Below are 14,635 nucleotides of genomic sequence, written 5' to 3' on the forward strand. Positions count from 1 at the left end.
AACTGTTGCTGCAAATACACAAGTCATGTTGCTCTGTTGCTATCGTGAAGGCCACTTCTCCGCTGCTCCAACATTGCTGCTATAAATTCCAGCTCATCAACAGCCAATTACAGCTCATATACAGCTGGTTACAGCTCATCAACACACACAGTGTGTGTGCATAATTAGCTAGAAACGGTTATTGTATTTTCGCTATAAATAGAGATTTAGTTTTGTAATTAGTTTTAAGTTTTGTAATCACAAACTTAAATCAAAGCTCGGTTACTCTGTCAAATTCTGTTATGGTATCAGAGCGGGTCCGAGCCCGGGATCAGGCATTGCCGCCGGAGTTGCCGCCGCGTTTCAGATTTGATGTTCTTCTCCGGTTAACTGAACTGGATGTCCAGTCCCAGCAGTTCCGTGATTTCAGATTTATCAATTTCAGTTTCTTCTCCGTTGTACCGAACTGGATGTCCAGTCCCAGCGGTCCGGATTGAATTTCAGTTTACGAGCATCGCTATCGGTGACTCAATGTTTGATTTCAGATTTCAGCTCAACGCAATATGTTGTTCATCATTATCGGTGGATTTAAGGTTCAATATCAGTTTCTGTTTATCACATTCGGTAAATGATAAGTTTGATTCATATTTCAGTAGCAGATTACCTTCATTGCTCGGTGATTTCAAGTTCAACTTCGATTTCACCTTTGGTTCCTTTCCATCAAATTCAGGTTTCAATTTCAGATTCTCTTTCGTTCAAATTCTGATATTATTTTGTTCTCTGTCAAACATGATTTTGATGAGAGAATAGTAACCGTTTCTTGTTCATCATTGCTGCTCATTTCTTCCTGATTGTTGAGTAGATTCAATTCTTATCAATTGAGTTTCGTATCTCTGATTTTTTTTTGATTTTTTGTTTCTCACAAATATCATTTTCAGTCAATTCCTTATCTCTTGTTATCATTTGAGTTTTAATCTCAATATGATTTTTAGTTTCAAAGTTTGTTTAGTCTGAGCTATTCAATTTGGTGAAAACAAATTGATTTCAGTTTAGCTCATTAACCGTTCGGTAAAATTCCTCAATGACATTTCAGCTATGGTTGCTGGTGTTTTTTTTTAGCTAGCATATGTGCTAGAATTATCTTGGGTGCTGATAGTCATGCCACAGAAGTTTTGTTGCTCTTGACTTGAATTCTTTGGTTTGGGATTTTCCTTCAAATGCTTAAAGCTCTACTGCTAGCGGATTAGTTATATGTCATGTATTGAAAAATTGCTCAAACTTGTGGAGTTCTGCAATTATTCCATTGTTGGTAATAGTTGGTGTTTTGAGCTTTGTTGTTAGCTATTAGTGCAAAGTGGTTGCCTTCAAAGGTGTGTAATCCTATTATTGTTTTGAGCTTTGGAAGAAAATGAGATCAAGACATTCAGGTTGAATGAATTGATTGGATGCATTATTGCTTCTCTGCATATTAATGATGAAAAATATATGGAAATGGGACATTAATATGGTCATTTGGAAAAGGATTTGAAAAGGTGCAGAGGGAGTTCCAGAATGAAAAAGGCACACTAAACATGCAAACGGTTGCTGCAACATGGTCTCTTATCAAGCTAGACATCTTAGATATCTATGTCTAGCTTGAGGGGGGTAACAGAGTTCATGCAAACTGTTGCTGCAAATACACAAGTCATGTTGCTCTGTTGCTATCGTGAAGGCCACTTCTCCGCTGCTCCAACATTGCTGCTATAAATTCCAGCTCATCAACAGCCAATTACAGCTCATATACAGCTGGTTACAGCTCATCAACACACACAGTGTGTGTGCATAATTAGCTAGAAACGGTTATTGTATTTTCTCTATAAATAGAGATTTAGTTTTGTAATTAGTTTTAAGTTTTGTAATCACAAACTTCAATCAAAGCTCGGTTACTCTGTCAAATTCTGTTAGACTAGACTAGAAATAGGACGGACACAACTTATTCCTCGACAAGCTGATCTAACCTTGAGCTTGAAATTACACAAAACGATTCTAGCTCGAAGATATGAGGGAGCTTTCGAGCTGGATAAACCATCCGGAGTTGATGTTCCGGCAGTAGTAAAACATTCAATGAAAGACAAATTGCTCAACAAGAATAAGGTTGGACTTGGAGCTAATGCACAAGTAAACAAACAAGAAGAGGCTTTAGTAAAAATATATACCTAACGAGGTGATTGGTTTCGATAAGCAAACACGAAGACAACGTATTTTGAGAGCCTAATCTTGTGAAATTTAAAAATAAACTTTCTTAAAAGATTTTTTCCTTCTCAATTTCTTTTATAATAACCGGATGACGACCTATTACTTGATTATGAGAAGTGTCGAATTCTACCAAATTTGCCCAACTTTGAAAATCAATCAATTATTGCTTCGAGTTCGATCTGAAATTGAGAATTTGTTAAGAATATATCTTATTACATGTGTGAACACTACTAATACATGAATAGCTTTTTTCACGATCTTGCGAAGAGTCGAACTCTATCAAATCTGATAAATTTTGTGAGGCAATTGACATAAAATTCAATACTCTTTAACCTGATGCGGAATATATTTATACATGCATTAACATTAGTAATATTATGTGTGACCAGACTGAACATTACCCTAATAATTATAAGGTTAAACTAAACCGATTTTAGGAGCATTTATGAAAAGAGCTTCGAGTTAACATGTTTTTCTCAAGTTATCATACTCATGAACATGTTTTTATATACTCAATATTTTACTTATAGTTTATCTCACACAACCGTTGTGTTATGTCATATTTACAGCAAGCTAATGAATATTTGTGATAGAAAATCTTTTAGTTATTACTTATATTTTACGTTAAATATTTTATATAACTAACCCATCATTGGTTTGTTATATAAATGACATGGCGCAACAATTATGTTATATAATTTTTCTTTTTACTTTGTCATTATTTTCTAGTCAAAGTGTGACCCCTTTAAATATTTCTCTTACGAGAAACATCACTCTGAATATCATTTATATTTATACGACAAACTAATAAATTGTGACTATAAAATAAAAAAACAAATATAAATTGAACTTGAACTTGATTTTGTTCGACGAGTATATTGTAATTGTAGTTATTTTTTTAGAAAGACCGAAGCTTTTTATTTTTTTATTTATGAACAATTTTTTTGATTTTGTCAATTGTTGTCCAATTTTAATATTGTCTTTTTATTTTAAAAAAAGTTAGACCATAATATTAATACTATATTTATTTAAATACTAATGCTATATGTTATGTCAGTAGTCCGTGCTTAGGAGTTAGATTTTTCATTTTTTAACTCAGGTTTAAATAGCTGACCTTATTGAGATTTGAAGTTGAGACTTTCTCACTGGCATTTTTTTATATATAAACATGTCTAATTGGCTACTAATAAGATATATTTATTAAAATTGTATTATAAGTAATATTATAATAAGTTTTTATATAACTGAAACAGTAAAATATTTTGAGCGATTAGATCAATAGAAAATGCTTATGCATTACTATGAGCCATAAAGTACTACCTATTGTAATAATAATGTTTTTAATGTAGAATAAGAAGAAGAAACTCAGGAGACAAAAATGGATGGTGAAAATGTATATAATAATTTATTAAGTTAGTGATCGAAAAATAATGACAGACAGAGTGTGGTGTAATGTTTTGAGAAAGAGAAAGTCATATAAATAGTTTAATGGATTTTAAAAGGGAGAAGGGACACCCATCGTATCTACATAAATCTTCAAAATTCGATTCACTTTGTTTTTTGTTTTATTTTTACCCTAAAGTTTACACATTATTCATAAATTAAAATCACATAATATATTTAAAATACTTTAAATTTTAGTAATTATAAATAAAAATATTAGAAAATTTAGAAAAAATTGATAACTGAAATAATACAGACACCTATTTCTCGGACAGGTAAAAAGTGATAAGGGCTGAAGCGTCCAATGATGATTTCCCGAGAAAATCGTCCAGGTGACGAGCTATCGATCTGCTTGCTGGAATCGAAGCAGGCATAATTAGTGCATAGATGCGAACTTAAAGGATTAAAGCGTAATTAGTCGTGAATAAAAATCCAAAGAGATTGTAGTTTACGTCCATAAATTGGACGAATTGCAATATCTTAGAAGTTTATGGCCAATTTGCAAGTTTGAAGGATTGAAATTGACCATAACAAATCCAAAGGACCCTAAGAGCCTTTTAAAACGATTTCAGACACTAAAACTGACTTTTAGACACACTTGACTTAACCCTAAAGAAATAATCAAAATTTAATTAATTAAAAGGAAGTTTTACTAACCCAACACTAAAAAGAGTTATCACTTCACACACTTGCACTCCCGACCAAACTCAACCTCCAGCTAACCTTAAGGTTTTCTCACCCCTATAAATACTACCCTTAGATAGCCTAGTTAAAGGTCGGAAAAACTTATCAGATTAGAGCATAATAAACCCTAGAAAACACATCATGTGGCCGAACCCCCCTGAGACCCACACACACAAGCCGCACTTAAATCCAGTCCTGAAAACAAAGCCATACGCTTTAATCTGTCAAATTTAAAGCTAATATGCACTATTTGAAACTGGATTCCGCATCCAATTCAATAATAAACGAGCCAAAAACTCAGAACGGTACTTCTGAGGACCTTATGCATGTCTATATCACTTTTTCATCATGTCTGTCAAATTGCATATTTAGATTGTATGTTTAGGCTGATTTTGATTGTTTTGCTATAACTGTTGTCTCAATGCTCTTTTCACAAACTGTCGTAAAATTGGATTAGAAAGCATGTTTTAGGTCTGTCCTAATATTTTTATTTCATTAAATTCAAATTAATTGATTTCTTACGTTTAGGGAGCATATTAGAATTAACTGCCTATTTTTCTGTGTTCTGGTGTGCTTGTCGTCTTATTATCAAAATTGCCTGAAATTGTAGTTTATGGTGTATTAATGTCTGTTTAATTGCGACAAATCAATTCCAGAATGTTTGTACGTCTCTCTCTGTGCGTTTGATTTTTTTCTAATGTTTTTAACATGAAAAGTGAACAACAATGACGATCTACTGCTTCTGCTCGAACCTACGCCGTCGCCACTGCAACCGGTGCCGGCGCCGGTGTGGACTAGCGCCGCCGGCACTACAACCGGCATCAAGTTCATGCCTCCCCTGCTTCCCCGAGTTATTCCCAGATCCTCTAGACTTCAACCCAAACTTGTTTTCAGATTTCTAAGTCTGTATGAACTCAGATTTTAGATCCTGTTTGAGCCCAGATTTAGGATTTTTTTGTTCTTCAATATTCTGTTTTGTAATGAGTCAGTCCCAATGTAATTCGGGCCTTGAAGAATAAAATCGTAACCCATAATGTAAATCGGCCCATGAGCCCATAACCGGCGAACCCAACAACTTCCAGACCGGATTACGGGTTCACTCAAACTCATAATCGACCCCAGTTCAAACCAGTGGAATTGTATCGACGAGATGAACAACTTTTTGTTTTCTGCTTGAGAACCAGTTCTGACCACACAGACGGTCAAAACATGGCGAGTGCTAGTCACTCATGTCAACGATGTTTAAAAATATCCCTTACCTTGTATGTCTATCCAACTGCCAATGAGAATGATGAAACTATTTACCGCTTTCGAAAAGCATGCAAATCCAATATTAACATGCTAAACGACTAACCACGTTAAATTAGCAAATCAAATTAAATCCAGCAAATCACCTAAACATTTTAGAATTGCATGTAAAATGTAATTAGAGGTTGTATAGGATTTTCAAGAATGACCTACTAAAATCAATCAAACTTATACATCCGCGTTTTAGGTTTTGTGCATGTAATATATCCAGACTAGTTAATACTTGCTAGTTGTTAGAAACCGCCATGTTTAGATGTATGATTAGGAGTAATTGCTACTTGACCAGTCCAGATCGAGTCAAATGCGCGTCAAGTCTGTTTACTGCTTTCATAAGTACTTTTTCCTCCAGTACCATATCTTGTGAACTGCAAAATTAAATGTCGAGATGATACCGATACATCCAGTAGGTAAAAAGTAAAGGTTAATAAGTCAAGCGCAAGAGTCTCAGAGAGGTCCACGAACCCGGTTTTTGGTCGGCGCACGGTAGTCTTACCCATAAGCGAGTAAGGTTATCGAGTTGATGTAAAAGGCATTTCCTAGCTGAGTTAGATAGCGACTCCACATTATTTCAAAACATGTCCAAAATAGCGTCCTGTAACAATCTTGGGCGAAAACCCCCGCTTCCCCTCACAAGATGAATGACATATTTAATAACTTATCGAATAAAAATAAAATAAATTTTATAGACAATCGATAATTAGCGATTCGGGACGATTGCCACTACATCCAATCTTTTCATGGACGGATTCATGTGATGATGGTTTGAAACAATTTTTTACTTTTTTTATTTTCAATTTCAAATTTTTTTAAAAAATATTAAAATATTTTATAACTTGTAAAAAAATAAATATTAAATAAACAAAACAAAGATTTTAATTTGAAATATAAAATTTTATTTTATTTTAAATTTGGATCTCCATTCAAAATTTAATAAATAAATTAGGATGTAAATGCTAGATGCTATCTTATAATGCCTTTTGTTTTTAGATTCTAATATTTTATATCAATATCAATTCATCGAATTTTCATTTGACCATATAAATTATAGAAAACAAAATAACATTTTAACTAATAAAAATTAAACACTTATATGAAAATTATAAAATGCTCCAAAACGGTTCATATTTGTATTCGTATTAAATAAAAAATTATTAATTATATAATGCACTTTGTATGTATATAATATTTAAAAAAATAGATAAATAAAGATTTAATCATCCAAAATAATCTTTTTGACTTTTTTGTTTTATATCTCAAATTTTTAAAATCTTCAATCTTCAATGTTATTTCATTTTTAAATTTCAATTTCAATTGCAACTATTTTTTTCAAATTAGAATTTTTATATTTAAAAAATTCAAATGTTCTTAATATTTGACATATAGTCTCAATTTTTAGGTTTTTTTAAATGGTTTATTTAAATTAAATATCAAATATAAATGATATATTTAAAATTTTTAAGAGAGAAAAAGGACTGAGAAAATAAAAAGATAAATTTGTGATTTTAAAAATTTAAAATATATAAAATATATAAAATAGGAGGTATTTTTTATTAGGTTATAAATATTCTTTTGAGATAAATAAATGAAAAATTAATTGTAACAGTTTATTTTAAACAAAACATATCTTAAACTTTTTGTGTTTTCTATATTCTCTTTACTTTGTATCTATTATCTTTTAAAATAATTTTATAAATTATATCCGTTAATAAAAATGCAAAAATATAAAAAAATCAAGTAAAATTATTTTTAAAAGTATAGTGACTTAACAAAAATATAAAAAAATTCATAAAACTATTTTCAAAAGTACATGAACCAATTAAAAAAACATAAACCTAGTAACGAAATAAAAAAAAAATACAAATCTTAAAATAGGTTGTGCTTTTATTTTACTGGAAAACTCTATGATACTATTTATATGTTTTGTTCACTTACTAATTATTATTATTAATGAAACTGAGTTTGAGCTAACAACAATCATCTCCTTCTTCAATTAACAGCTAACCCATCTTCCATTTTTGCCTGCTTAAGCTTCGCTGTGTATGTTCTTCAGTCAATCATTTTTTTTATTATGTTTTAGTTTCTTGATTAAATATTCTAACTAACACCATTATTTTAATACAACAGAACGTGCTCTTTTTTCTTTAATCTTTAATCTTTAATTTTTTTAGTAGTAGCACTAGGAGAGTAGTAGTAAATTTCTTCACGCTTACTAATTACTATCATAACAGTTCTTTAAAAATTCTTTGGAATTTGGGCTGTTTCTTGGTTTGATTCTTTTGAGAAAGCCATGCTTCTTGATTCATTTCTTTAAAAAATGTTTCATTTCTTGAAGTTGGTTTTTTAAATTTTTAATCTTTTTTTAAGTTCTTGTTTAATCTTTAAATCACTCTAAACAATGCTCTTACTATTAGTATTTTCAGAAATTTTCAGTCTTTTCAAGAACCTTTCTGCATGTGAAGATTTTCTTGGTCAGAAAATGAAGTGAAATATTAATATTGTTCTTGGTTCTTGTTAATTTTTTCTTGCGTGAATGTAAATTTCTATGGCTGTGAAGTTACAGCAGATCCACCACCACCACCATCACCACCACCACCATTCAGTGTCTGTGAAAGTGAGCGAGCAACAAATGGGGACAAAGGGTAGTCATACATTCATACAATCTCATAGAGCTTGGCTGCCTAAATTGCTGGTTTTTTGGATCTTTTTTGTGGCATTTGTGACCTATACAATCTTCAACAATATGGATGTTGATATTAAGGTTAGGAGAGAAGAAATGTTGAGTAGTATGTGTGATCAAAGGGCAAGAATGTTGCAAGATCAGTTTAGTGTTAGTGTGAATCATGTTCATGCTCTTGCTATTCTTGTCTCCACTTTTCATTACAACAAGAATCCTTCTGCTATTGACCAGGTTTGTTGTGCCTTTTTGTCTTGGTTCTTTAATTCTTGATTTGTTATTTTCTTTAAATTCTTGGACTTGTTGTCAAGATTCTTTGATTAATTGCTGAGAAATATGGGGAGAAAATTAAAATCTTGAATCTATATGATTAAATTTGGAAACTTTGAGGTTGTGTTAGTAAAATGAATTTGTAAATTTCAAGTTGGTGCTAATTTGGTTCTTGAATTCTTGAGTTGTTAAGATTTTGATTAATTGGTGAGAAATAGGGGGAGAAAATTGAAATCTTGAATCTTTATGGTTAAATTTGGATACTTTGAGGCTGTGTTAGGTTTCTGATATGATTGAGGAAACTTAATAAAATGAATTTGGAAATTTCAAGTTGGTGCTAATTTGTTTTCAAGATGTGAATTTAAAACTGGGGTTGACTTGGTTAGTTGGATGATGCATATGTTTTTCTGTTTTCTGATTGTGAATGGTGAAATTGTGATTTCTTGAAAATTTTGCAGGAAACATTTGCTGAATACACTGCTAGGACGTCGTTTGAGCGGCCGTTGTTAAGTGGTGTAGCGTATGCACAGAGAGTAGTTATTTCAGAGAGGGAGGAGTTTGAGAGGCAACATGGATGGACAATAAAGACTATGGAGAAGGAGCCTTCTCCTATACGAGATGAGTATGCGCCTGTGATATTTTCTCAAGAAACGGTGTCCTACATTGAATCTCTGGATATGATGTCAGGGGAGGTAAACAAAATTAACGTTACTCATTGATTCAATTTGGTTTTCTTGTTTAAATTATTATATGCATTCTGTATTTCAAATTGTGTTTGAGTCGGTAATTTCACCTGCGTCTGTAGGAGGATAAAGATAACATACTGAATGCTAGAGCTACAGGAAAAGCTGTTTTGACAAGCCCCTTCAGGCTGCTAAATTCTCACCATCTTGGTGTGGTGTTGACATTCCCTGTTTACAAGTCAAAGCTTCCTCCAAACCCCACAGTGGCGCAACGCATAGAAGCAAGTGCAGGGTAAAAAACTTTGCAATTTGTCACAGTTTAACTTTTTAAGGTTGATGCTCCAAAAAGTTTGTTAATCTTGTCATGGAGTCGGTGCTGTTCGTTTAACTGTTTTGGACACTGCCAGTTTGGAATACAATGAACTATGGTATATGTATTTTATCTTTTATTGTTCTATCCTTCTAATGCTGGAAGAACAAGTAATGAATGAGCATGAAGAGGGAATCACTGTATTCTGTTTCCATGAAACCAGTTTCATCATTCTAAGAAAATTCAGATGCCCCATTGTCCTATATCATCGGCATGTATAATAAATTATATCTATGTCAATATTATGGGGAGCAAACCGAGCCATCGTCTCAATTTGTAATTTTCTCAAAATATTTGCTTTCGGAGCAGAAAGGGGCGGACTCTAAGTAGGCTCATTCATTTTTATGTTGAATTTCTTTATGTTTGTGTTTTAATGAATTTCTGCTTGGAAGCAGATACCTCGGTGGAGCCTTTGATGTTGAGTCTCTTGTGGAGAATTTACTTGGACAACTTGCTGGGAATCAGGCAATTTTAGTGAATGTTTATGATGTAACTAATGCTTCCGATCCATTAATCATGTATGGTGTCCAAAATCAAGATGGTGACATGTCTCTTGTGCATGAAAGCAAGCTTGATTTCGGAGACCCATTCAGGAAACATAAGATGATATGTAGGTAAGTATACTACTTATCAAAATTAGATAAATTAGTTCAGGCTTTCAACATGCAGGTATTAATTGTGTTTTACTTATGGCAGGTATCACGAGAAGGCACCAACATCATGGACAGCTCTCACTACTGCGTTCTTATTTTCCGTGATTGGTATGTTAGTGGGTTATATCTTATATGGCGCGGCAAATCATATTGTAAAGGTTGAGGATGATTTTCATGAGATGCAAGAGCTGAAAGTCCGAGCAGAAGCTGCCGATGTTGCCAAATCACAGGTATTTATCTAATCATGTGTAGATGATGCATATTCCGTTCCTCTTTTCAGACTTGTAACATGAGTATCGTTCATTTTCTTGATGACAGTTTCTAGCTACCGTATCTCATGAAATCAGAACACCTATGAATGGAATTCTTGGTAGGTGGAGGAAATTGTTTTCTATTTTGGAGTTGGGACTATTCCAGATTCTCGTACCTTCATAGTAAGCTAATATATGTATATGGTTGCAGGAATGCTTGCTTTACTTCTGGATACAGATTTAAGTTCAACACAGAGGGATTATGCTCAAACTGCTCAAGCCTGTGGAAAGGCACTGATAGCATTGATTAATGAGGTGCTTGACCGGGCAAAGATTGAAGCTGGCAAGCTAGAGCTTGAAGCTGTCCATTTTGACCTTCGCTCTATCTTAGATGATGTTCTTTCTTTATTTTCTGAGAAGTCTAGACACAAAGGTATTGAGGTAAGTCATGAAGACATATTGCTTCTATATTCTGTTGTTGGCTGAAATACTTGCCGTATTTAGGCCATGAAATTTGCTCATATTTCAGCCTTACCAAAAGTGACATTTTCCCTTTTTTGTTTTCCTTTACTCTGGACTTGACCTCAATCTGATGTGCAATCGCAATATGTTCTGTACATTCTGGAAGTGTAGCTGTCAGTGTTTGTTTCTGATAAAGTTCCAGAAATTGTTCTTGGGGATCCAGGGAGATTCAGACAGATCATCACCAATCTTGTCGGGAACTCTGTCAAGGTCAGTGGATCGCCGTATGGCTCACCATTTATTTCTTAACAGCATGCATTGTAGTTTATCAGTGGGGTTTCACAGTTTCTTTGACAATGTTACTTCTCATTATGTTGCTGTCTGAAACTTCAGTTTAATTTCACTACATAGTGGTCCATGATAACTTACTTTTAGGGAAAAAATTATAATGGTTTTTCCTTTTCTGATTACTTGGCAGTTCACTGAACGAGGACACATATTCGTCAAAGTTCATGTAGATGAAAATATTAAGGCAACACCATGTGCAAAAGCTGACAATTGTTTGATAGGGGAATCAAATGATGCGATAGTATCTGCTGGTCGTCAGTTCAATACATTAAGTGGTTTTGAAGCTGCTGATGATCGGAACAGCTGGGAAGCCTTTAAGCATTTAGTTGCTGATGAGGAATTTCAATCTACCGGTACATTAAATGTGCTGACGACCAATGAGGCCTCTGAGAGTGTTACTTTGATAGTATCTGTGGAGGATACAGGTATTGGAATCCCGTTGCATGCGCAGGATCGTGTTTTCATGCCCTTCATGCAGGCAGACAGTTCAACCTCAAGAAATTATGGTGGAACTGGTATTGGCTTGAGTATCAGTAAGTGTCTTGTTGAGCTTATGGGTGGCCATATAGATTTCATTACCCGGCCTCAAATTGGAAGCACATTTTCATTCACTGCTTCTTTTGGGAGGTGCAAGAAAACTACAATTAGCAAAGTAGAAAAGCGTAATTATGAAGATCTTCCGTCTAGTTTCAGAGGAATGAAAGCAATAGTAGTTGATGGAAAGCCAGTTAGAGCTGCTGTAACCAGATACCATTTAAAGAGGCTCGGTATCCTAGCTGAAGTTTCAAGTAATCTCAAGGCTGCTGCTAGTACCTGTGCGAAAAATGGTTCTCTGAAATCTAGGTAAGTTCTTTCAGTTCGGCAACAATGCAGCCTGCTAATTTTTGCTCATTTTCCGTCAAATTGAATGCCAAACATTTCTTATGTTTGAAGTAGCTCCAACTTATACCTGGATGGAGCTATAGAGTGTCCTTCGCTGAAAATTTAGCAACTCTTGTCCAAATTAATCTCATCTTTGAAGATGATCAAAGGAATACTTCTTGATGAATCAATAGAATAAATCTAGGATAAACTCCTTTTACTTACATTTTTGATAAAATTTGGAAGTTCATTTTTACAATTATTTTTTTATGACACTTTTTTACTTTGACTGACTGTAGCACTCAGCCCGAGATAGTTCTAGTTGAGAAAGACTCTTGGATTTCTGGGGAAGATGGCGGTTCGAGTATATGCCTACCGGACTGGAAACAAAATGGACACATGCTTAAATTGCCTAAGATGATACTTCTTGCTACAAACATCAGTAATGAGGAATTTAATAAAGCAAAGACCGCGGGATTTGCTGATACTGTGATCATGAAACCTTTGAGGGCAAGTATGGTGGCTGCATGTCTTCAGCAGGTGATGGGAATGGGGAAGAAGAGACCGCAAGGGAAAGATGGGCCTAATGGATCTTCTTTTCTTCGTAGTCTACTCTTCGGAAAGAAAATACTGGTGGTTGATGATAATATGGTAAACCGCAGAGTTGCTGCCGGTGCTCTGAAGAAGTTCGGAGCTAATGTGGAGTGTGCCGACAGTGGCAAAGCAGCACTGAAACTGCTTCAGATACCACATAGTTTTGATGCTTGCTTTATGGATATTCAAATGCCAGAAATGGACGGGTAAGATCTAATCATTTTGTTTATGGATTTTAATTGTTTAAATGTTATAGTTATACTTATCCCTGAATTCTTTAAATTGAGAGAACTATACAAACATGTAAAAGTTGCAGAAGTTTTGTCATATCCCTATCCTTTGCACTAAAGTTGTTAACTTGTTAAATTTTTTTCTTGTCCATTAACATTCTTGGTTCAGTACTTATATTGCATGAAAACTTGTGCAAGTCCTACGACCTTCAGTTTCCATTTCCGGGAACACTTCGAAACCTATATTTAAACATATTCTTATAAAAGATAATTTTCGGTGTTTTCCATATATGTGCAACGTAATAACATTAATGAAGGTTTATATATGTGTATTGGTATACTGAACATTAATAGCTCCTCAAGGTTTGATTGAAGGGTTTGGATCAAAGTTTCTTGAATCGAAGCACCTAAAGTCTTATGTCCCACAATATTACTCATACCTAACAGATAATAGTGTGTGCTTCTGGTATATATATTCTGTATAACTTGTTTTTCCTGCATATTTTTCAGGTTTGAGGCAACTCGTCATATCCGGCAGATGGAGAGTGAAGCAAATGAACAGATGAATGGTGAATCCTTGTCAGAAGAAACTGCTGCTAGAAAAGGCGAGTGGCATTTGCCGATACTAGCCATGACAGCTGATGTGATACATGCAACATACGATGAGTGCCTGAAGTGTGGAATGGATGGATACGTATCCAAGCCCTTCGAGGAAGAAAATCTCTATCAGGCAGTTGCCACATTCTTCAAAGCCAAACCCATCTCAGATTCGTAACGCGGTCATCCTAACCAGCTACAGACCATGCAAAGCTAAACCGTAGAGTTTTATCAAGTCGAGTAATACCAGCAATTTTCCGTCATCTGCTGGTGTAACATGGTGATAAGCGGATAATAGACGGTTTCCTTGGAATTTTCGTGATGACAGGTTTCGGGTTATTCTTACTAACCAACTTCATATTAACTTTGACTAGAATCAGAGCATAGTGGTGCTACTAAAAGGAGCCTCCATCCCTTACTTGTGTGAATAGATCCTAGAAGAGGGAGGGAGCAAAATGTGTAAATCTCCTAATTCTTTTTATTTTTTACTTTGATCTCTATTTTCATTATTATCTGTTCTGCAAGACTTAAATCTATGAGCATAAGCATTTCCGATGGCGAGACCGAGTCTGGATCGAATTCTGTTGTAGATGAAGACTGATAGCTTCATTGAGATTGAAGGATTTTTTGAACTCATGGATATCAAATTATTCTCAATGAACTTTTTTGTATCATCTTGTATTTTGAAAAATTGCTCTCAATGAAAATTTTGTATTATGTTTTGCACATTGAATATAAGGATCTAATATTCTGAGTAATTATTTGTAAATCATTATGATTATTTTTATAAAGTTCGATTTGGCACCTTAACTAATTTTTCTTTCATAAAATCTATTAAATTATAAAAATTAAATAACTTTGAAAATATACTTAATAGTTATTTATAAAATCGATATGATTAATTTTCTTTTCATTTTTAAATAATTGTTCTAATTGATTGCTGCAAATCGGAGAAAGATAATATATGCCGGGAAGTGTCAAAAATCGGATAAG

The 14,635-nt window shown here is 33.8% G+C and overlaps 1 protein-coding gene across 3 annotated transcripts; it reads left to right on the forward strand.

The window, feature by feature from the left end:
- The first annotated feature begins 7,578 nt into the window (after positions 1–7,578).
- Positions 7,579–14,452, forward strand: LOC126681233 (histidine kinase 4). Of its 3 annotated transcripts, none has more exons than XM_050376717.2 (12): positions 7,579–7,686; positions 8,204–8,557; positions 9,052–9,285; positions 9,399–9,568; positions 10,042–10,260; positions 10,343–10,529; positions 10,618–10,669; positions 10,762–10,991; positions 11,184–11,282; positions 11,491–12,203; positions 12,521–13,021; positions 13,556–14,452. In XM_050376717.2, the coding sequence occupies exons 2-12, from the start codon at positions 8,276–8,278 to the stop codon at positions 13,818–13,820; spliced, it is 2,952 nt and encodes a 983-aa protein (XP_050232674.1). In that variant the 5' UTR covers positions 7,579–7,686; positions 8,204–8,275; the 3' UTR covers positions 13,821–14,452. The 3 variants fall into 3 exon arrangements, with proteins under 3 accessions (XP_050232674.1, XP_050232675.1, XP_050232673.1); XM_050376718.2 differs by having other exon boundaries at positions 8,210–8,557; XM_050376716.2 differs by lacking the exon at positions 7,579–7,686 and having other exon boundaries at positions 7,715–8,557.
- The last annotated feature ends 183 nt before the right edge of the window (positions 14,453–14,635 follow it).

This window comes from Mercurialis annua, linkage group LG5 (assembly GCF_937616625.2).
Source record: "Mercurialis annua linkage group LG5, ddMerAnnu1.2, whole genome shotgun sequence".
Taxonomy (NCBI): Eukaryota; Viridiplantae; Streptophyta; class Magnoliopsida; order Malpighiales; family Euphorbiaceae; genus Mercurialis; species Mercurialis annua.

Excerpts from the sequence above, each read along its gene's own strand:
- LOC126681233 (XM_050376716.2), top strand. The coding sequence starts at position 8,192 with ATGGCTGTGAAGTTACAGCAGATCCACCACCACCACCATCACCACCAC. Across the intron at positions 9,286-9,398 it reads TGGATATGATGTCAGGGGAG|GAGGATAAAGATAACATACT; the intron begins GTAAACAAAATT and ends CTGCGTCTGTAG. Across the intron at positions 10,530-10,617 it reads CCGATGTTGCCAAATCACAG|TTTCTAGCTACCGTATCTCA; the intron begins GTATTTATCTAA and ends TCTTGATGACAG.